General features: G+C 36.0%; 2 protein-coding genes and 1 non-coding gene across 5 annotated transcripts in view; 2 read left to right on the forward strand and 1 right to left on the reverse strand.

The window, feature by feature from the left end:
• The window catches only part of LOC113499249 (cleavage and polyadenylation specificity factor subunit 1), a 20,615-nt gene extending 14,432 nt beyond the window's left edge, over positions 1 to 6,183 (forward strand). The window contains exons 21-29 of the mRNA XM_026879651.1: positions 51 to 197; positions 875 to 947; positions 1,345 to 1,497; positions 2,004 to 2,198; positions 2,618 to 2,732; positions 3,217 to 3,342; positions 3,669 to 3,798; positions 5,343 to 5,451; positions 6,036 to 6,183. Of these exons, the coding sequence (XP_026735452.1) occupies positions 51 to 197; positions 875 to 947; positions 1,345 to 1,497; positions 2,004 to 2,198; positions 2,618 to 2,732; positions 3,217 to 3,342; positions 3,669 to 3,798; positions 5,343 to 5,451; positions 6,036 to 6,116 (1,129 nt within the window). The 3' untranslated portion in view covers positions 6,117 to 6,183. The remainder of the gene's footprint in view (positions 1 to 50; positions 198 to 874; positions 948 to 1,344; positions 1,498 to 2,003; positions 2,199 to 2,617; positions 2,733 to 3,216; positions 3,343 to 3,668; positions 3,799 to 5,342; positions 5,452 to 6,035) is intronic.
• On the reverse strand, positions 4,632 to 4,722 carry Trnay-gua. The gene is given in 2 exon segments: positions 4,632 to 4,667; positions 4,686 to 4,722. It is a non-coding gene; the product is annotated as a tRNA-Tyr (tRNA).
• Positions 6,036 to 23,909, forward strand: LOC113499250 (MAGE-like protein 2). 3 transcript variants are annotated; one of them, XM_026879653.1, is made up of 3 exons: positions 6,036 to 6,118; positions 18,040 to 18,147; positions 22,686 to 23,909. In XM_026879653.1, exons 2-3 carry the CDS (start codon positions 18,079 to 18,081, stop codon positions 23,226 to 23,228), a joined length of 612 nt encoding a protein of 203 aa, XP_026735454.1. In that variant the 5' UTR covers positions 6,036 to 6,118; positions 18,040 to 18,078; the 3' UTR covers positions 23,229 to 23,909. The 3 variants fall into 3 exon arrangements, with proteins under 3 accessions (XP_026735454.1, XP_026735455.1, XP_026735453.1); XM_026879654.1 differs by lacking the exon at positions 6,036 to 6,118 and adding an exon at positions 11,849 to 11,915; XM_026879652.1 differs by lacking the exon at positions 6,036 to 6,118 and adding an exon at positions 13,692 to 13,748.
• The last annotated feature ends 589 nt before the right edge of the window (positions 23,910 to 24,498 follow it).

Consider the following 24,498-nt stretch of genomic DNA (forward strand, 5'->3'; position numbering starts at 1 on the left):
CTTAATACCTACTACCAGCAACATTTTATATCAGAACCAACATCTTCCAGGTTCCCGTACCCGTTACAAGACAGGTTCTTCGTGACGCTGTTCTCGCCCGTCTCGTGGGAGATCATCCCCAACACGCGCATCGAGCTCGACGAGTGGGAACATGTCACCTGTCTCAAGAACGTGTCTCTCTCTTACGAGGGTACCAGGTGAATATACTTTGATTTTTCTCACGTTTTATAAACTCACTTTCTTGTTTGTTTGTCGTTCCGGTTGGATTTTTGCAACCCAATTTTGAGGCACTTCCCGATAAGGTAGCAGGCTGAAATTATCAGTGTAGCTTCAAACCCCATGACAACGCAATTTAAACTATAAAAACTGTCAAAATTTGATAAAATTTGACATTTAAAAAGGGGGTATTTAATTTTTTTTTAAATTTTTGAATTTATCTTTCGACTAAAAATACTGTTATTCTGGGTTTGTGTCTCTTAATGGCTCGCGTGGACCTTTTTAGTCTTAACGACAATATTCTGAATAATAACTTTGACTGCACACTTTGACAAGCGTTTATGTGGTCCAGGAATGCTTTTTCTGAATCTTTGTGCATGTGATTATTATGTTTGTGAAACCCCCCGCGACACAAGGATTAAATTCCTTAGTGCGTTTGTTTTAAACATCTCCCTCGTTTAAAACTTTTTGTTATTTCGTTTCTACTTATATGTCTTTACAAGAGGACTACGCTGATGTAAATGTGCGTGCAGATAGTGCAATGTCTGTTTAATAGGAATTATTACTAAACACATCAAATTTTATTTTGTACATGGATAGACCCATTTTAACATCGTTTTATTTATTAACCTGATAAAGTTGTTCTTGTTGTTTCCAGATCTGGACTTCGAGGTTACATAGCAATAGGAACAAATTATAACTACAGTGAAGATATTACTTCTAGAGGAAGGGTGAGTTACAAAGTTACAATACCACTTTACATGGTTTAGTTTACAGGGATGTATTTTGACCCATTCAAAAACATAAGAAAAAGAAAAAAATTGTTTTATTCCATGTGTTTTTAGAGAGACGTATGTAGCAATGCCGGTAGCCATCAAAACAGTTTCGGTTAACAACAATAAAAACAAATTTCGAAACGGTATTGACTCTTTCTGAACATAAAATAATACGGGTATTAACGCGAATTTAACGTTGATTAGGCCGACGTTTCGACCAGGTTACACCGGCCGTGGTCACGAGCAGACTGATATAGGAATTTTTGTCTTAAACCACTACAGTACCCTGCATCGTATACTAATTCAATCACTATGTATACATTTCTCATAAATATATAAAAATAATTTCCAGATCATAATCTACGACATTATCGACGTGGTCCCCGAGCCTGGTCAGCCGCTCACCAAGAACAGGTTCAAGGAACTGTACGCCAAGGAACAGAAGGGACCTGTCACTGCGCTCACGCAGGTGCTCGGGTACCTCATATCAGCTGTGGGGCAGAAGGTATGCTGTTATAAGTGTTGCTGTTGTATAAGTGGTTTAAAAAAGTTATGTTTGTGTAAGGTTTGCGTAGAGTTAAGTTGATGGAAAGTTGTTGAATACATATTTTTTTGAAGAATTTAATTGAAGATTTTTTTATGCTTTTTTAATCAAAAGTCTTTGTTTTATTCAAATTCAGCGCATCTCTACGTATGTGTACGGCATCATGCCGTAGTGTCAAAAGAATAGTAAATTTTATATGAAAGCTTTGAAACATTTTTGTAAAAATAATAAAAGATGAAAGATACTGCATGTTTCCAAAACCAAAAAACCTCTGTATCTCTTAAAGCCACGTTTACGACAATCATAAAAGAGACCTCGTGGCAACCCTAGGAAAAAAAGGCGAGACGAATTTGATTTCTTCTTGCAAAACTGACCCCTATTGGCCAAAAACCGGAATATAAGGAAGGGGGCCAAGGCAAACCTGAAGTGAAAACGAATGACTTACAATAATTAAAATATATTTGTAGATCTACATCTGGCAGCTGAAGGACAACGACTTGGTGGGCGTGGCGTTCATCGACACGCAGATCTACGTGCACAAGATGCTGTCGGTGAAGAACCTGGTGCTGGTGGCCGACGTGTACAAGTCCATCTCGCTGCTGCGCTACCAGCACCAGCACAGGACGCTCAGCCTCGTGTCGCGGGACCTGCGGACCGCGCAGGTGGGGACCTAGTAGGGCACTTGGGGACCGCTCGCGGTGTCTGGTAGCAACCATGTAGATGACTTAAGAGTAAATAAGGTTGCTTAGAAACTCGCATCTGAATTCGCGTAGATAGTAACGATATACCAAATTCTTTGTGATTTTGCTGTTTAAATGGCAATGTGTAATTTTACTAAGAAATTTACAATTTACTATAAAAAAAATCTCCTTACTTTTACCATTTATTCCTTTTCCTTTCCCGTTTATTAATCCTATTGAACACTATTCTCCATGGGCCATTACCGTTTCATTTTTGCTGCATTTTGCCATTAACTTTCCATCGTTCCGCCATTTACCGCCTGTCCTGTCCTTCTTTTCACTACTTTACCCTTGCCGAATTCAAGATGACCTCAATATTATATTCTATTTGTACATTGTAGATCTACGACATGGAGTTCATGGTAGACAACACGACGCTCGGGTTCCTGGTGAGCGAGTCGGAGGGCAACCTCGCGCTGTTCATGTACCAGCCGCAGGCGAGGGAGAGCTATGGAGGTTGGTACTGACCTACCCTACCTCCCTACTATATACATTTGCATGCAATACTCGTTTTATTTTACTTTTTATTGTTTTGTTAGTAACTGTAGATTTTCCTTGCATTGCTGTCAACTAACTATTTATTTTTGAGAAACTGCACACGTAACACTTACCCTAGCCAATTAGATATAGGGGATCGACACTGTGTCTCCTAAACGCAGGCTACCTTGTAGCCTAGCTTGGGGGACAGACCTTCACCCATCATATTGCAGACCACAAATTCTGTGTCACCTTTCATTTTGTAAATCAAATGCTTGTAAATGTACAATCTATTAAATTACTGAAATAAATATCCTTATTAATATATAAATGGGAAAAGTTTGCTTGTTACGCCTTTACGCCTTCAGACAGACACTACAGATACTTTGCATTCACAACATTAGTAAGGATATTTAGTGTTACCCCGAAGAAAATTAACTGAAGCCATAATATCGTGTGTCAGGCCAGCGCCTGATCCGCAAGAGCGACTACCACGTGGGGCAGCAGGTCAACGCCATGTTCCGCATCGCCGCCCGCCCCGCGCACAACGCGCCCGCCGCCGCCGCCAGGAGGCATGTCACCATGTTCAGTCAGTATACACTTACTAATACTAATACTTCAAATATGCACTCAAAATTCATCACCGGCCTAGCCGACATCAACACAGTTGGAGAAACCAACTACGGTGAGGTCGGCTACCAGTCTAACCGGTTTCAGCTAAGTACCAATGTTTTGCAAAGAGCGACTGCCTATCTGACCTCCTCAACCCAGTTGCCAACCAGTTACCTTGGTTAGACTGGTTGTCAGACCTTCAAGCTTCTGACTACCTGTAACGACCCGACCCAAAAATATTCTTATAACATAATCCCTAATAAACTCACATCCATTATCTTACAAGCCACATTCTCCCCACAGCGACCCTGGACGGCGGAGTAGGCTACGTACTTCCCATCTCCGAGAAAATGTACCGGCGCCTGCTCATGTTGCAGAACGTCATGAACAACTACTGCTGTCATATCGCAGGGCTCAACCCTAGGGCTTACAGGTAACTGGGAACAACAACAACCATAAAGATTTAATCATCGACATAATATATACTAATGGACATGCCTTAAAGATGAGAATTGTGGCACTCCGAAGTAAAGAGAGGAAACGAAGTTTCGGTGTATCTTTATCTATTTAAAATTTATATGCCGTAATTGTCATGAAAGAAGAACGCCAGTCGTCTATGAGTAAAGAGATAACGCTAGACCGAAAGCATAGGCCATCTCTCTCACTCTTTCCAAACCAAAAAAATACTGCAGATTATATGCGTACGGCATTTACATATATTATGTCGATGGGTTTAATAGGGTCGATAAACAAAATAGTATGATAATACGCGTGATATATCTGATCCATGCCGTTATTCGCGTAAATTGTTATCGTATGAATGTATGCGGAAAAAAGTTATAGAAAGTAACCTATGTGATCAACCAGTACATTAGCTTCTTCCATACAAATTAGTAACAAAATCGGCTTAACCGATTCAGCGTAAAGAAATGACAAATATACGCTCTCACAAACTTTCGTTATTGTAGTAGTATTTGTGTTATTGTTAAAATATGGTTTTCTAAGCATGGTATAAAAAACATGTTTAGAAATATTGGACTAACAACAGAACCTCAGTTCGATTGAAAACCAGCAAGTGGTTGAAATTTAATTTGCTAGGTTTAATTTCAGAAAAAGGGAAAGTAAAAATTAAAAATTGACGTCATCCACTTATTTCAAACATTTTAATATCTTTGAAATTGTATGCAATAAGTTGCTAAGTTCAGAATTTATCTCGAATGTTTATACAATTTTAGCGTTCCAATTAGAATAAAACACAAAAAGAATTCCTTCGAGCCGGATTTGAACCAGCGACCTATGGATGACAATTATTTTGACCAACTACAGTCCACCGCTCTACCAACTGAGCTATCGAAGGGTCGGAAGCCTTGTCGAAATTACATATCACTTTCACCTTGTATTGTGCATACATTGTATTGTCAGTTTTACAATATAATATTGTTGTTTCGACGTTACTAATCATTTCAATGACTATGATGAATGAATGTGATTTAATTGTGAAAGAATTATGCTTAATATTTCTTCCACTTAAAACTAAGACTAAACTTAATTAAAAAATAATAAAGTTAATTGTTCATTTCGTTTAGTTGATATAGAACCTTTTTTGAGTAAGACGGGGGAATCCTCTTGGACGCCTGCGTTTTTGTGTCCATGCATGGCAGCCTTGCAATTCTTAATACACCGACCGCGAACTTCCGTCGGCCAGTAGTGAGGGCCAGCGGGTCACTTTCTCATGTTGTGTGGAGGCCGACGTGTAAAGAGGGTCGGCTTCTAACATCGCACACGAATTTTATAAGACATTGCATGCTGGGAGTCGAACCTTATGTATTGATTATTGATTTATTTACCTTATTTGATTTTTGCGTGCCCAACAGGGTCCATATTGATCTTTGACTTATTTTTTTTTCTACCATCCATATAACATATGGAATGCAATGAATTATTGAGTATTGATTGATAATGTTGTGTCTTCCCCAGGACGTACAAGACAGCTCGCAAAGCGGCGGGCGGCGGCGCGGCGCGCGGCATCCTGGACGGGGACCTGGTCGCGCACTACACCAGCATGCCCAACGCTGAGAAACTAGACGTATGTAGCACACACACATATACCGTACTCAGTAGTAATCATATCACATATTTTTCACACAACGCCTAGTCTCAACCTAAGCAGAGCTTGAATTATGAGTAGACAACTGATAAACCTACTTATATATTTCTAAATGAAGATAAATTACACCCTTATACAGAACAAATGATCGTGCTCATCACACAAACCTTTGTCCTGGGTGTGAATTGAACCCACGACCTCCAGTATAGCAATCAGGGTCACTAACCATTACACCAACATGCCAGTCAAAGTTGTGGCGGGGGGTGCCATCAATCCTCATATATTTTTATTCATTTATTAGTTATAATTCTCATTAAAACAGTTTAGATAAACACAGGGACCACCAACAAGGCTTAAAGTAATAAAATATTGCAACTTATTTTTTTTTCTCTTTTAAATAAATAAGTCAAAAATCTTGCCCCTATTATTTTTCCTGTCGTTCTAATCAATTTGAGGGTCTTTACTATCACATTTTTTTCAGAAATAGATGCTATAGTCTCAATATTAGTCTTATAACTCACTTAGTCTCCACTGTGAAATAAGACTAGAGTTTTTATTTGCAGATTGCTAAGAAAATCGGCACGAGAGTTGAAGAAATAATGTCTGATTTGAACGAGATAGACAGACTGACCGCGCACTTCTAAATGTAAGTATAGCTAAGCCAAGTAGCTGGTAACGTGTACATATAAGAATAAACATTTCATTTTATAATGTGTTGTTTTATTTTAACCCCTTTTTGTACCCTATAACCTAAAGGAAACTTGATGTTCTGTAAGTAGGATATATCAACACTTTTACATGTCTTTTTTAACCTCGTTGAAGTCGATGCTACCTTTGAATACCCTAAAAAGAAATGTTGTCACAAAGTCCGGGGTCGCTGTCATTTTCAATGTCTAATTCTGTCTAATAGAAACAATATTTGTTGAAATATGATTTTAAGTGGATAAATAGCTGTCCACTAATGTATTTCAGATAAAACACCACTTTTTCAAAAACCACTTATAGTTTATGACGTAGGTTAACACATATGTAGTATAGTTCTCATCCCGATTTTATTTTCCCTTGGGATCATTTTAGATTTGTAGGGGGCGGGCCCTTGGGCAAAAAACTGTTAATAGCATAACAAGTCGTATAAAAAAAGTGTTTTGTTAATTTATTTTTTCGTTACGCGATCGTTAGCGATATTTGAATACTAATTACATTTGATTTTAATCTTGCTTTAGTACACATTTATTATTGGCTTTTCCTTTCAGTCTTAAATATTATTTTTATTATATCATACTGTAAATATTGCATCATGACAAAAATCTCCAAGCGTACACGGAAATGTTGGACAGTTAAAACTCATTGTTTGAACTGTAATTATATGAGAACAAAGGAGCTATTAACTGCACCGACTGCGGCCGTTCCTTAATGTAATGATATTTTGATATATAAATAATTTATTAACAAACGGAAAATACGTGCGTTGTATGTCAATAATGATCATCATCAGCAATTACCTATATTGTTTCGGCTTCCAGTCTCAACGAATGCGAAAAGGAGCGACTGCCTATCTGAATTCTTCAATCCAGTTACCTGGGCAACAAGATACCCCTTAGTAAGACTGGTTGTTAGACTTTCAAGCTTCTAATTACCTGTAACGACTGTCAAAGATGTGTCTATTTAACGTGTATTCCGAAACACGGTTGAACTCTTTACATAGATGGTATAAGTAGATATGTTTGATTTCACTACTGTTTTTTCTATTGACTGTTGGCTTAGCCAAGCTAAGTGTGTGTGAGTTTAGAAACCTACAAATTGATTTGCCCTCTAACCGATTTGTTTACCTGTAGCCTATTAGTACGGAACTACGGTAATATATTCTTGACTTTTAAAAATGACTATTCGTGGGAACCATAGAAATCTAAATAACAAGGTAATAGAAATGGCATATACCGCGGCGATCTATCGAAACGCATGTCGCCGGTGGGCGGGGCTTCAACACATTCACAGCAAATAACTACGCAATCACGCAAACATTAACATCGAGAAGACCAAGCAAACACTACTAGGCCGTACGTCTATTGTAATAAGGTTGACTTTGTCGTTGTATGGATTCACTAACTCACACAGTCATTGCATTTTTTTGCATTAGTTGTAGTGATTACGTAAACTACACTAGGGATTGACTACGGATCCGAAATATAATGAAAGACGAAATTATGAGTGACAATGTTTTTTGTTGTATTCTTCTATGGATTACATTATAATATGTACCTCCGTACAAAAAAAAATTCGCTAATTGTCGGTTGACAAAAAAATATATTATTAGGAAATACTTGGTAGGTAGGTTTGGTATATACGGTGACTTTTTAGTCGTCTTACAAAAGCAGCCCAGTTCATGTATCGAATGACTAGAAAACGTTCAAAATTAAAAAATAGGTATTTATGAGATTTGGATAAATTTAAATTGCAATTTTTATTCAATGCTATGCTATAACGCAAGGCGTACTTTTTGAAACATTCAGTTGCGAGCGCGGTCCGAGCCGTAAAAATGGAGAGGGGCGCGGGCGGCGGCGGGCGGCAAGTTATCAAGCATGCAACTAATTTCATAGTGTATATTCGGCCTAAGTTGTAGGGTACCAATTTCGTTTACCCGTGGTAGTCATCCACTTGTCTTTTGTATTTATTTGCAACCTGCGGGATTCTGAAATAAAAATATATTCAATAATATGTTCACAAAAACAAACGACTATTAAAATTGTTACTTTTCGTATACAATGTTAATTTTGGATAATTTGTCCGCACTTAACCACATCACTATTTCCGACAGTTTTGTGCGGCCGTACCACTACAAATACGATCGCATTGATAAATATTATTTTTCGTTATACATTTCTCTTTTTACAACGGTGCATTTCTGTAAGTCTCTTACTGCAGAGGCAATGATTAGTAAAGAATGCAATTGTTGCAGGATGGTGCGATATAAATATGGTTTATAATGAAGGTTATGTTTTGAAATTGATTTTTTGCAATAACATCAATATTACTGCAATAATTTACTTACCGATAAAATGTTATCTATTTATTTATGTTATTACACGATGCAGATGAATTTCCAGCCTGAGAAACGCCGCAAAACACCATTTTTAGTGGTTCTTGCTGTGACGACGTTCCGCGAGCGACTGAGCGTAAGTTCGCGCGCTGGTGTCGTCCAAGACACCAGTGTGGCGACAAGGTCACGCGGCGTTGGCACTTCTATTACCTTGTTATTTAGATTTCTATGGTGGGAACCTAATTTGGATAAATTACTTTACTATTGAATTGCCGTATTTAACGTAGAGCGTCTGCCTATCTGACCTCCTTAACACATTTCACCAGCCATAACAGTTGTCTTTACAAATATTGTGGACTGCAGTGACTTTAGATAATGATGCATAAGACTTATTCATATTCACGCAACAGAAGTATCTGAGATATCATCTAGCTCCACATACGTAATTGCAGACTGTAATGAATGTTTCCTTTAGACCTACAAACTGTTACATGCTGCATGCCGGCTTCCGGTAAAAGGTGGCTTATGTAATGCTGCACTTTATAGAGGCCCGCGGGGATGTTGGTAAAACCATTTGGCTTTTGTATGCCTTGCTTAAAATACCCAAAATCTTGATTCAACACGTAAGTCACAAACATTATAGATAATATTAACTGAAGAATAATGTACAAAAAAAAAACCAAAATTAAGTTTTTTCATCTAATATTCCTGGTATATCGGAGTCTGGATGTAAGCTTGACTGCTTGACGAAACTAATTTAGAAGTAGGTACGTCTAAGGGCGCTTATGATCGAGGTGTCCATCCACAATAATTTTAACAAAATACTCTCAAAAATAAGATATATTCGCGTGAATGTATTAATCAAACTTTCTTCCGTTGTACAAAAAAGTAAGTGCGTATAGCGAGGCCGTAGCCCTAGCTATACAAGCTGTCGCGTGATAGTTTTTTAAAAAATATTGCAGCGATACACACAACGTTTAGCTAAACTTCATAAAAATATTATACGGAACCTCCATCGCACACACGACCAGCGTTTATCCGCTTCTTTTATTTATTTCATGCACTACATTATGTATAATCTTTTATATTGCTTTCACTGAGCTTTTGCTCATTTTTCCTTAGACTTCGACAATTTGAAAGTCTTCACGTGTCTATGAGTTTTGGCGGGAGATAGATCGCATGATATACGATCGTTTTTTTTTATTTTGTCTTTGGCACTTAACAGTTGAATGAACGTATAATTCGATTTTCAAAATAGCGTAGTTAATGGTCATGGTAGTTAACTTTTTGTTTTGAATCTGATATTTTTTGTTATGTACCTACTTGTATAATTGTTTTATTTTTATTTTTATAGGGCCTTATTAATGCATAGATACTGTATTTCAAGAAATTCTTGAGTTGAAAGTTAGAATATGTATTTAAGCACAGATGCGGTCTCAATAGTCATATTTTTGACTAGTGTTTGCATACTTTATGATAAAAGAAAAGAACTATGTAGGAAATTGCATCGACCGCATTACAGGGTAAAGTGGTTATTGTGTGAATCAGATCGTCAACAATGTTATGTATTAGCTAGCTCTTGTCTGCGGCTTTGCCCATTAGGGTGATAGTTATACCTACAAAGAGTAACCAATGATTTTATCAAAGGCATAAGCTGACTAGACTAGCTCAGGGTCCCATTAGGGCCAATGCCTGCTAGGTGAGTGGGATTGTCCGAAAGGTTAACCGCAGTTACGGTACACGAAGCGAAAGAAAACATAGGTGTGTTTAAGTCAGTAATAGTCTGACACTCCCCTATGCTCAAGACAAATTGGGAGGAGACACTCAATAATTTCCGATCTGCAAAAGAAGTTAAAGCTTCCACGATTTTATCATAAGTGGTCTAGCCGTTTGAGCGAAAAGACATAATTGACACGTGATTTTCACAAAGCATCTAAAAACTTCTGTAACAAAACTGCTTTCGGGTAAAAATCGAAGCGAAGTTACATACGTTCGCCAGATTGGCGTCAGACTTAAAATAAATACCTAATTTTAGCATCATCGTCTATATTTGAGCGATTCGATAATCGTTAGCGAATTTACATATTAAAAAATTGCTATCTAAGTGTCCCATTTGCGTCCAACGATATCTTTTATAACAAAGCAATTGTTTCCAACCCATTTTCGTATCTATAAACCAGAGTACACCGTTAAACTGTAAAGCAAAGCCATCTAAATACGTTTGTATAATTATAATATTAGCGAGATTAAATATCGCACATTTCTCGCTTATCTTTACGCTTCGTTTAACGGGCGCGAGCAGAATCCCAAATGAGTTACGGTATCTAAGTACTTATCTATATGCAGGGGTTGAGCTTGTAATGGTGATGTAAAAGTGGGATTATTTTAATAAAGCTGTATTATCAATATCGAGGTTTAATTTTGGATGTCGGTAAGATTGGAAGGTGACCTCAAAATAGGTTGGAAATGGTTTCTCTTCATCACCATTAATCGCTATGTTCACCAAAGCTTTTCATGCGAAACGGTATTCGGTTATTCAAACAGACATTTGCAGAGTCTTATTATTTTCGAAAAGTTTTTTAATAATTTATTAAAACCCTATTGATATTTTGAAATGTTTATAATATAGATGCACCTACGAATCACCACCAAAATTACAAAGCGTCTTCGTTGCAACTATAAAATCAGAAACCTATCTAACATTTACGAAATTATTGCGCTTTAAAAACTGTTTTTTTATATAAATTCAACCACAAAACCTGATATAAACCAATTATTTAGTGTTATCAACTGTTATTTGTAGTTAATTATGTTATTATCAACTATTTACAACTTCTATCCGTATAAGAAACTACAGTACCCTTTTTTTGATAACGTCATTCAGTAAGTTTCTTTCATTTAAGCCTCCACTCTTGGAAGCAGTCTTACAAGTACAAACAAAATTTAATCAACAAATCTATTTAACACACAATAAACCATAGACAAACGCTTAAAACCTTCAATGTTGCGTTTCATTATCCGCGCATGCGTAACTAACTTTATGAATCAAATTAAAATTGGAACAAAACTTAAACCAATGGAACAGATTCTCGCGAAAACAATAGAAAGGGAATGGTTTTTTGCCGATAGTATCTTTACGCGCCAAACTAAGGTTTTAGATTTTTTTGCGTTTTACCCCACATTTTCATAGTACCATTATTATTTAATCAATGACTGGCAGTTTAAATCAACACGGCTGAATACAAACTTATCTTTGCCGTCATTGTGTTTCGATCGCAACTGTCATTCTATTGCGATCTGCCATTTTGAGGTTTATTATAGAATTGTCAGTGGAGAGTTCAAATTATAAGCACCGGCAAAGTTATTTGGTCGACATACAAGAAGAAAAAGATGTGAACCTAATTTTGTATGCTGGTTTTTTTTCAGTAGTATGGTTTCTAGTCACATGTAGCCTCGTTTGATTTGAATAACAATATTGCATCAGTTGTCCCATATTTAATTATGTACTACAATGTAATACATGCTACTATTTGCTAAAGAAGTGATTGGCAATATTGGCATAATGGCCTAGTAGACTAATTATGATGTTTGTCCACGTAGATTGGAATTCAGTATTACGTGGTCTTAGAAGTGCTTTTTTTGCACCTGGGGCACGTTAGAAAAAAAAACATGGCCGAAAAGACTCGGATATTTGACTGATTTAGAATTAAAATAAGAGAGAGCTAATCATAGACAACTAAAAAATACTCTCGGGAATCATATAGTTTTTAATAAGGGTTAAATACTTACGTTTCTTAAAGAACTTCTCCTTTAGTTAGGCACTTAATCCTTGTGGCTTAGGGGTTTTATAAATAATGATTTCGTGGATATCACATACGCTTGCCCTAGGTGGTGATCGAACCCGCGACTCGCGAATATATGATTTGGCGTAGTGACCAAAATCACTCAGCTATCCGTAGTAGGTACTAGAATAAAATTATGGGGTTAATTAGTAGATAACTACTTATTGCTCTGAGACCTGCAGATCTAAAATGATTGGCAAGTTCGGTGACCTACTTTAATAATGGTACCTACACGCATAACGACTAAGTAGGTGACAATTATCTACACTACAATCCACACGCTCTCGTATTTTTTTTTATTCAATTATAACTTTACCGAATCGATCTGAAAACGTAAAAAAAGTATTTGACGGAACTAGTACAATCATTACAGAGAGAATTATTCAACCTTCTTGTTCCAACGCCGTTTTTCAAAGAAGTCGACAGTTTAAGTCTTGGAAAAAAGGCAATGTATAACGAACATAGAATTCTATTCGTCACTGAAGAATAATGACATTTCTGATGATATAACGGTCTGTTTTTCCTTGATCTTTCTTTGAGAGCAAATTATTCGAAGTTGCGTGTCAAGTGATTTTGGACGGTTGTCGAACAAAATAAAAGATTTTCGTTCTTATAGAGACGTCATTAGGACGTGTGGTTCCGTACAAAAAATGTGTTTTGATGATTCTCGGCGTGGTAATGGGAGTTTTTACGTTCACCTTAGTCTTTACTTATAAAGGCATTATACACGTTACCTTTTTTTCTTTTGTTAAAACGCGAAGCCTTATCCTGAAGGTTTTAAACTGCCTTCTTAATAAAATGGTACCTATTTAGTTTTGAATTACATATTTTGGTAGATGTATCTTGTTAATAAGTTACAACAAACAATGGCTTTTTTCGTAGGTGTGGAAATATGTTATCAAAAAATCTAATGGTCAACATTCTAATAGGTTAACGTTCACATGGTGATTATTAAGGTATGTGCCTATAGAATGAAATAGACATTCAAAAGCCTCAAAGGTCGGCGAAAACGAGCTTTGAGCGCCTAGTTTAAGAAAACATTAAATATTCAATGTATAACTTAATTCTTAAGTCTGTTCATTTTTTTAGTACCTAATCGATAAAGGAAAACAAGTAAATCTAGGTTTTACACAATAAGTACATAACCGTAATAAAAAATCAGAATTAATAATTAAAAAGATTACTTAAGATTCAAGCAAAAGTTCCCGAATGTTCCCTTGAATAGTAGGTGAATGGTTTTTCTGTATGTGTCAGACGGACCCCTAAACTGCACCGTACAGGCCTATCAGCGCATTGCCCGTCACTTCACTATAAAACTACAGAACCGCTGCCTGTGTCATCACAAACACCTGTGAAACGGACTGAATTACATCAAAATGTGCACAGTAATATTATATGTGAGTTTTAAATATATTTTCTTATTTTAGTGACGATTTTAACTGATTTTTAGTAGCTTTAAAATTTTAAAACAATCCTTATTCTTTATAAATTTTAGTGAATTATTAATTAATATTTTATATGGTGGTTTACATAATAAGGGTGTTTTTAAGTGCTTGTGTGTGCGTTTTTGAACTTATTTATCTTAATATAACCTATACTACCTTTTTTTTTCAAATTTCATCAATTTTATTTCGTCTTTAAAATAATGTTACCTCCCTTTTCAAAAGGTCCCTGCCCTATAGGAGCCCTTGTAAACATCAAAGAGTGTGGAACGGATGTGTGTGAAAAATAAATCGTAATTGCCTTTAGCTGTTTCAAAAATTGCCAATTACGGCACCCTAACGTAATGTTTTTGACAATCTGAGTTTGATGACTTGAAGAGAGGACTTTTATGTGTCTCTACTGTGTGTGTGAGGTTCCGTAACTTACAATATTTTATTATTTATACGTATTATTTTGTTACGAGTACAAGTGAAGTTATTTTGCAATTAATTTTAGAGCTTTTTCTAAACTCGTAATAGTTAGATAGTAGTTTAGAGATGTAAAAAACGAAACATTACTACCCTTTGAGAATTCCAACCGAAATGACTAGATGAAAAACGGTCATAAACATTCTCATTTTGCCTTCTTTTTTAACAAAATGTCATTATTTTTTTAAAGTTAAGTCGTTTAAATGAACAACAAGCAACTTACCATTACCTTAGAACAACACATACTTGGCAAACAGTGAAACTAGAATTATCAAGCGTAGACAATGGGTGAAAATAACGTCCGATGTGTTTATATTGATAAGGTAGAGTAGGAAGACAATTGAACGTCATCGTTTTAAACATGCAAAAACCAACAATGGTTGTCAGACTTTCAAGCTTCTGACTACCTGTAGCGACTGTCAAAGATGTATGAGTAACAGCCGGGACCCACAATTTAACGTGCCTTCCGAAACACGTTATGTTTATGTTTAGTTTTTCAAAACACAGACAACTTTAAACGGTTCCTTTCATCACTTTTGTTCTCTCGCCTCACAATTTCAACTTATAAAATTTTCTTTCACGATGTATCCCCGCCATGAAACTATCCCCTATATTTTCCAGTCCAGTGGCGCCCTCTATGCTGTATCTTTAGATTAAAGCTAAAAAGCGGTTTTTATCAGTCATAAATAAGTGGGGTATGGCTTGTTGCTCTGCCCGTGTATCATCCCGGGCCATTGGACACATTTAATACTTACTGGATTCACTGCGGTTTTCGGGATTGGGTTAGGTACGGGCTCGTCGATAAAATCTGTAAATTGTATTTCAATTGATGGCTATGTTAATTAGGTTTTAGGTGTTTGAGGAGTTTTGTCGTGTACATCGATAAGATTTTTTTTATCAGAAGGAATGTAGTAGGATAAAGTTGTTATAGAATATGTTGTTCCTTAATAATAAAAACAATGCAATAACATGTAATAATATTTAATATTGATATAGCAAGACAAGAAGGGTAAAATTAATTTTCGAATCGCTTTTCAATTTTGCCCAAGAAATACAACCCTTAATCTCCACATTATGACCGATGGACTTGTGCAATATCGTATTAACTTTTATTTAAAAACGTCTCCTAGATATTTTCCTGCTAATTATTCTCTATGGCGATAACATTTTGCAACCGCTCAATTTATCTATAATTTAACACTTCTGAACGCCTTATTAGACCTACCGGCAAGAAAAACATGTCGTAAGATGTTGATTTGGAGTCATACCAAAGTCCCACTGGCCATATTCTATCCTTGTCTGTATATTCCAGCGTGGAAGTCCCGACTGCCTCCCCGTGTGTCCCCTCGCCGTATATCACGCACACGCTCCCAACAGCGTTGGATACACCTGATCTATCGCCGCTCTGTTCATAACGTATATCTTGCAACACACATAAGCACCCGTTTCGTTTTACAACATCATATTTTAACCCATCATATTCTTAGCCAATGGTAAGCCGTTTTCGGATTGCGGACGTCATATTTTCATATTTCAAGTAGCGTTCGCTATTCCACTTGGGTTCTCGTAACGGCTAAATAAATATTCTAAAATTCAAATGACATATGACAGGCGGTTCTAGTGAAGTGACTTATCGAAATTGATTTTTGAATATCGATTAATCTAGATTTAAATCGATGTAACTTATTGTTCAATTTAGGATTATCGACTACAAACAGATATAAATTCATAATATTACATATTCAGTCGAAAATAGCAACCAAGTCTTGCATTTATTATTCAAGAGTCGAAAATCCTTATCTTCCTAGATATTATTATTAAAATACGCTTCATTTTAATAACTAGATCATAATACAGGCTAATAAATCCTTGTTGTACATATAAAGTTTCCTTTAACCTTATGTGGGCGTCTATTTAAATAGAACGCCCACGCAACCGGATTTCGCAAACTTTCAGAGTCACAATTTGAGCCATGAGACTGAAATTAATGAGGTTTCTAATAGGCTGATAGGATTATTTATTCAGATGAGTAAACACAGTTTAATTCTGTGTTTATCCTGTTAATGTAGATCAAACGTGTAAACCTTTTTACTGTGTATTAGTAGCTTTGCTCGCGGCTTTGTGTGAAGGATTTTTGTTTAATTAGTTCTTGTTGACAACGTAACTCCCATCGCTCATTTTGTTAAAATCGATCGAGTGTTTTTGTTGTGAAAGGAATAGATGGACAAAAAAGGTTTTGGCTGAATGAAGCAGAATACAAGTATCTTTATGATCCAAAAATGTCAGTTCTGAATGTTGACTGTGTGTATTTGAGAGGTATGTTCCTTAAGGCAATTTGTTTTCATTACTGAAAACTAGACACGGTCGCGATTGTTTCGAATAAGACAAATTACCCTATATTTAAAATTCTTTTGTATCGGACCTTTTCGTGGAACGTCACCGTAATGTTCAATTTTTATACATGATTTTTTAATTTACATTTTCTTGAAATTTTATCGCTTTAAGTTTTGTATGGACCTAGCTGTTGCCCGCGGGCCCACCGTCTACAAATCAAAAATGATTTCAGGGGAATATAAAATCGGGATAAAAATATACTGGTTATAAACTATCTATGTACCCAGTATCGTCTAAATCCGTTCAGTGGTTTTTGAGTAAAAGAGGAACAAACTTCCATACATCCATAAGTACCAACTTTCGCGATTATAAGTTTTATTCACAATTAATATTATCCAAATATGAGTAAATACATCATGCGTAAACATATATATCCAAACAAGTCTAATACGTTATTCTGAAGCAGGGTTTTGTTTTCATTGCGCCCTGGTCTCCAGCCAGCTCTAGTTGCCAAGAACGAGTAGGTAACATCCTATTGTCATAAATACTGTTTTAGATGTAGGTACCACAGTTTTAGGGGATTGCGGCTTTTTTAATTCTATTTCTATTTGTGGTTTATATCTGTATGGCTGTTTGGAATTGTTATTATTGTTCTTGTACGTTACAAAAAGGTAGTTCTTCTTATGTTAATTATTTTATGTTGATTAGAGGGATAATCGTACAGGTAATTGTTAGTGTAACTGTCCGCTTACAAACTATTCGCCAAACCAGTGATTTTGCTGTTAAGCTTATTAAAATTACAATGGATTATTATGCAATGTATTTTTTTGATCCGTAACGAAAATGAGGGGTGTTATAAGTTAGACTTATCTGTGGCATAATATCTCACGAACGTATTGAGCGTTTTCAATTTAGTTTGGTTCGTATTAAAGAGAAACCGATCCAGCCATAGCGAATTTAAGCCATTAATTAAGTATAATGATACTTAATAAGGGGATTTTACTGTCGGAGGCTTTCCAAATTTTTCCTTGTCTTGCGGAAACTACAGCGCATTCCCGCTTCGACTTTAGCAGCCGTAAGGCTCGCCTACACCGCAACACGTGTATCACGTCATGGTTATCAATCTTCGCACGTCCACTCAGAGGAAATTTTCTAAAAATAATTGGGAAACTGAAAATATATTTAACTGCATCATATTAGACTGGTTTCTGGAATATTGTAACATTCTTCTCCTTAAATATCGTGAAAAAAACAAACTATTACGGTGTACCTTTTGCTATTCGTGACGTTGGTTGCTTTATGAGTTCTAACTAGCTTATAAACTGGGTGTATTTATGCATGTGACTTGTATGTTTGTGAAAACCCCGCGACTTAACGAAAAATATACTTAGTGTAAAAAACCCTACCCAGAACGATTGTATTAAAACCTCATTTCATTTTTCAGTGTGTGAGCGCTCTGCTGGTGGCGGTGAGCGCGGACCAGATGCAGTGGACGCCCTACAATGCCATGCTGCAGGAGTTGCAGCAGGCAGCCTCGCAACATGACCAACAGGTACATACATACATATATTCCTCTCTCTCTTTCTCTACCACTTGATGTTAGAGTAACAGAGACAAAGGGTGGTAGCTACGTAAGGTTATAACAAAAGTTCAAAACTTATTAATTTAAATCCGATTATTAAGGTTTATTTTTTGGGCGTCAAACTAAAGGAAACAAGGACTTCCTGATTCATTTCATTGCTTGTTAAATGCTCTTGCTGTGGAGAGAAAATGGCGTAAGCAACTCCAAAGCATCACGTTATTCATGTTCTTAGGTACCTACGTAAAAAAGATTAGTATATACTATACCCGTATTTCCCTAAACTTTGTTTGAAATTTAATTATTTATTCTGTAACTAGGATATAATAATGACTTTTGCATGTTATTTCTTTGAGCTCTTCCCATTGCAATATCCTAGCTACCTACTTCTCTGAGAAGAAATGCCGAATAGTTAGAGGTCGCTGTATTTAGTTTATTTAAAGGTTCACTTTGCCGATCATACATACATATTGCTACATATTAGTTGTTTTAATAGATGAAATTCTTATGTTAATAGAGCAAATACAAAACAGTAAACCAAGTATAATTTAATAATAAAAGCATTAATTTCACAGTAGAAACATTAATTTGAATCATTATATGTATGTATACAAGGCCAGCTTCAGTTACAAAACTAATTAGAATTAATATTACATTTAATAGAAATGGCCAATAAGCGTTTCTATTGAAAGCTGTTGAAAACATGTCCAGTAATAATTTGACTAATGGTTATAATCTGGTAATAACTAATGTGGAATACCTGGAATATTGTTGAAGCGTCAAATCAGCTTCAATAATATTCAATTAGTAAAAAAAATAGAAGTTATGAATACGCGTTTTAGTCAATAAAACAGCATGGCGCGGGTAGCCAAGTAGTTTAGGTTACCACCTAAATGCCGCGACGTATCGCGGGTTCGATCCCCGCTTGTATGTTCCACGAATGATTGTTTTAAGTCTGAGTATCTTTGTGCATGTCACTTAAACGTTTGTGAAACTCCCCGCCACACAAGGAGTAAATTCATTGGTGTGGAAGTCGTTTTTTGCTTCATTGTTTTTTAACGTCATGTAATAAAGGTTTTATTTTCATTCTCAATTGTTTTAAAAATTGCCAAACCTGCATCTAAAATGAATTTCAAGCATTAACATTCTTAGCAATAGAGAAGTAGCAAGCATCTTGGACATAAAAGTAGCAAAAATATTGACTTCAATGAAATCTAGAAAAACGAAACAGTGAACGAGCATTACGTTAACAATAATAATGACCTCTCATTAAATTTAAGGTTCACTTCGCCAGCGAGGAAAGGACACGCAATTAAAATACTAAAAACGCCTCACGAAGATTGCAAAGAAGAATCATACTTTAAAAATAATCATAAAATAATATACTCTAACAAAAAAATCTCAGTTTCAACCATTCCTTTAAAAGAGAGCTATTTAATCTGGGACTTTGATGTCGGCATAAAACAGACCTTTTGTTAGACTCGTACTTATATTAAAAAATTCAAGGGTAATACATTTGGGGTGGCCTATTTATTTCCTAGCTGTTTCGCGGTAGAATTTAATATCTTGCTCCTGGTTCCGCGCTACTGTCAAAAGTTAATATTTCTATTTAGGTAATGTGAGCTAAGGTGCCGCTTTATGATATGGTTTTTTCAATCAATTGATTTAGTCTATCGCAGTCCACTGCTGATGATAAGCTCACAAGTTGTGCCACAACAACCAATTCGCCCTGTGGATCACAGTGGATCTCCGTTATAGATGATAGCCCATGTCATTTTTATAATTGCAGCCGTCCTTTTATCAAATTCAGGTAGAGATATAACATAAGTGGAACAGACAAACAGACAGGTAGTTACTTTCACTTTTGATGCATGGTGCACAATTTGCAATTCGTCTTTTTTACTTTCATCACGTTAATAATTGTAAATCAATACATAATAAACAGTTTTAATTCCTTCTCACACCTATTACTAAAATCAGAACTAGAAGATTACATGTCATGCACTTGTTTTGAAGGTTATCTAATCAAGTAGGATTGCCGTCCCAAATTTCGGGCAGAAGTTCTTGCAGCGAAAGAGACATAACGAAGTGAAACTCAATACCAAATACTCATGTATTATTACCCCCAATCTTCTATCTTCTTCTTCTAATATATAAAATTCCCGTGTCACGATGTTAGTTACCGTACTCCCCCGAAACGGTTCGAGCGATTTTTATAAAATTTTGTATACATATTGGGTAGGTCTGAGAATAGAACAACATCTGTTTTTTCATACCCCTAAGTGATAAGGGTTGCTCACACTAAAAATATATATTTTATTTTTTGGACGAAATTGTTTGTTTTTATTTTTTTTATAATGTGGCGTCAAAAATACATTCAACTAGAAAAAAAAATATTTGGCAAAACAACGTTTGCTGGGTCAGCTTGTATTATTATAAATATATCAGTCTTAGAGGTAAAATTAAACCAAAATAAAATGAACCCCTCCTCCTAGTTGAACGGTCCCCTAAATACTAAAAGTGTAATGTGTATTTTCTCTAACAGAAATATATAAAATGCCGTAAAAGAATATGATGTTTAGCGTTCCCTTATTCCCTTTTATTATGTGTCCTCAAGGCGATGAGGTCTGCGACATATAATATGCTATACACACATACTTATTGGTAATGGAGAGCTGTGTTACCACATCTGTATTACTATTTTAAATTACATTTTTTTCGCTAAGTTTTGGAACCTTTTTTATGGTCTAAACGTTTATTAGTATGGTATTTATAACTTTAAGTAATATGAAAATGTGTCAAGTAGTATTTGGTGTTTTATGAATGCTTTTGTGTCTAAAGTCATGAGTTAGAGAGATATTAATCGCAGTAATAATATGTAAAATATTGAAGGCGGAAGTTTGCTTGGTATGTTACTAAGTCGCGCTAAAACTTTAGAACAGTTTTTATGAAATTTAGCCCGATGGTAGATGATCTTCCTGGATAACGACATAGGCATTTTGTAGCAATAATAGCCAACCACGGGCGAAGACACAGACTTAAACTATGAAATTGCTCTGCGATTAGATTTATATTCATAAATTTTGCTTGTATTTTTGTTACGTGACCACAATGTAACGAATCATGCATAAATTATGAAAAAAATCTCAATCACAACAAAATACTATTCCGTATCAAATAACTTAAACAAACTGTCAATCAATTTAACGGATACATTACAACACCCAACAAACAAAAGCCATGCTCTACTAACTTATTTCCGAACGAAGTATTACACAAACGGATTGAATAACTGTTACCGAACGAAAAATAAAATGTCATGCACAAAAAAGTAAAACGGGCCACAGACAGCGCAAAAAAATAAAAAGAACCATAGACTAAATAGCGGGCATGTCGTCGCACCGGAAACGTTTCGTTTTTTTTATTCAAATTCTTTTTCTCTTTTTGGTTTTTGCTTTGTCGTGTTATTAAATTGTCGGCTATCTGATTCCGGAATTTTTCTGTTAAAAGTTAAAACCGTTCACTTCTGACTGAAGTTTTATTTACGGTGTGTTGGGTGCTCTGAAAAAGGAGATTAACTATCATGGTTGAATGGAAGTTGAAAGAGTCCGTCTTTCAACTAATCCAGGGGTTAAATAAAACTGAATAATTTAACTTCTTAAACCGCAACTTAGTTTAGGTTTTTCCTTTTTAGATTTCTTGTTCTCTTGACTACGTAAATAAGACTTACTGTGTTAATAGCAAATCAGCGTGTAAAAGAGAGTGCTAACTGAAATAACGAACTCTTTTGCTGATGTATTTTTTATTAGTTAAAAACTCACGAGTATTAATTGGGATAGGCCTACTAGGTTTTGACTCAACCGAAGCCCTTATGAGAACTGTCGCGGCGTGATTATGTCTCCACCTAATAAAAGTTATAACAATAATTATTTGTTCAAAATGATCATCAGATATTTTGTAACATTTGTAATGCGATATCATTAAGTAGTTAAAGTAAAACAAATGCACGTTACACTTTCATTTGTGAATGGATGCAGCGTCGCGTCGACAACGTTCACTTTTAATTGAGCTATGCGCCCGTTTTTTACTGTTTGAATGTTTCTATAGAAATCGAATAGCGACCATTGATAGCTACAGTTTCCTAGAACTAAAAATAAAAGAGAATAACTCAATTATATTTTCGACATCCCTATGGGTCCCTCTAACGGTCGTTTTCAATATTCGTTCTATGGATGGATGGATTTGGCTTCTAAATATGGTATTTTGACGTAATCTTCATACAAAATACGTCAAAACTACCGCTAACACCCAAATCAATTGAGTAATAGGATAGTAATAGGACTTCTCCAACTCAATGCGAAACAGCATAGATGTGGTTAAAGATGGAAAGAGAACAGAGCGATATAGCGCTTTGGTAGGACAGGAACATTTAGGAAAAAGTTCCTAATGAATGAGCAGAAATATGTCACTTTATTATTCCAATGTTCATTTGTTTTTTCTATTGTCCACAGCTACAAGCCAGCGACTACTCCGGTGGGTTTGACTTCAGCTCGCACGGGCTCGGTTCCAATGGCGGCGACTACTCCGGAGGTTCACATGGAGTTAGTGACTTTTCAGGCGGTTCCCAAGGAGCTGGGGACTTTTCCGGCAGCTATGGAGGCCATGACCTTAAAGCCCACGTTTATCCCGTCCACCAACACGTGGAAGAAGAGAACCCAGAGCCGATCAAGCATTATAAAGAGATTGTCGTCCCTTTGCCGAAGAACGTAGAATTCAAAGTCAACCAACCAGTCATAATCCCCGTTCCCCATCCAATTCCAATCCAAGTACCTGTTCCGAAGGCTGTCGTCATCCCAATTATCAAAGAAGTGACCATTCCAGTTGAAAAGTCCGTTCCCTACCCAGTTGAGAGAATCGTGCATGTACCGAAAATTAAGGAGGTACCTTTTGAGGTGGTGAAACACATTTTGGTACCAGTTGAGAAACCTGTACCTTTCAAAGTTCCGGTTCATGAAACTATTATCCACACTAAGAAAGGACAGTACAAGATTTAAATAGAATAGACACTAAACTCGTTCGGTTGAGTACTGGACGTATATATATTTACCTTAGTCCATTTCACCATTGGGTTTCAGATTTTTTATCTATGCTCCAATTACACAGCTGTCACTTTTGACAGTAAAGACAATACGATTCCCTATTGTTATTAGTTTTTTTTAATTAATTAAAGCTTTAAAGTTAATTATGAAGCCGTCTATTAAAATCTTATAAAACATTGGATTCTTAAAAGGGCGAATGACAGGATACTAAAGGTTCTTCCACCAAGTCAACATACGACGCGTGTAAAAGAGATGCCGCTCTACGCCGTGTATAGTGCCGTCTCGCTTCTACAATCATAATATAACTTGCTTATACACCTTTTTTGGAAGATCTTTGTCTGTTACCTTGGCCGACTCTTAAAAGTAGAATTGCTTTTGTGGAAGCAAGACAACATATTACGGCATGTAGCACGCTGTCTCTTTCCTCCGTCGACGATGTATCTTGATATGATATCTAGACTCTCTAGTGATGCCAACTGGTCCTCAAATATTCCCTTGGGCTATAAAAATGTTAACCTACCGTTGTATCGTTATAGTTTTCTTGTTGTTGTTGTGTGTGAGTGTTTTGGGTGTGTGCGTAATGTAAATAATGTTGTTATTTAGTTGTAAGATTTAATAAACCATTGGTACAAATTACTTTTGTTTTTTTTTGGTTTCCTTAAAATATGTACTAATATTATAAAGCTGAAGAGTTGGTTTGTTTAAATGCGCAAATATCAGGAAATACTGGTCCGATTTACATTTAGAAAAAAGTGAGTGTCAGATAGCCTATTTACTGAGGAAGCCTATAGGATATATACTATCACGCTATTATCCATATAAGCAGAGCAGTAAAGAAGCATGTTGCAAAAAACGGGAAGTAGATGCGTGCAACTTAAAAAATATGAATCCGTTTAAAGAAATCATAACTTATCTTTTCATAGCCACGCAGATAAAGACGGGTGCAAGAGCCAGTATACCATAATTATCGAAATGTTATACAATAGGGGATTGTCGGTGGTACACAGTATGGACAGCTAAAAGGTTTATATCTACGCTGCAATACAAATTACGTCTCGATGTCACGAGCTGCGGGTTCCATACCGGCGTAGAGTAAACAGTTAGCAATAAATGTTTGTTCAGTAAATTGTTTTTCGTGGAGTTTGTTAAACTCCAGCAGACCAGCAATATAGGAGGAATGAAATGCCGAAAATAGAGGTAATGTAGTGTACGTGCTTTTTCATTT

This window comes from Trichoplusia ni, chromosome 12 (assembly GCF_003590095.1).
Source record: "Trichoplusia ni isolate ovarian cell line Hi5 chromosome 12, tn1, whole genome shotgun sequence".
Classification (NCBI taxonomy): Eukaryota; Metazoa; Arthropoda; class Insecta; order Lepidoptera; family Noctuidae; genus Trichoplusia; species Trichoplusia ni.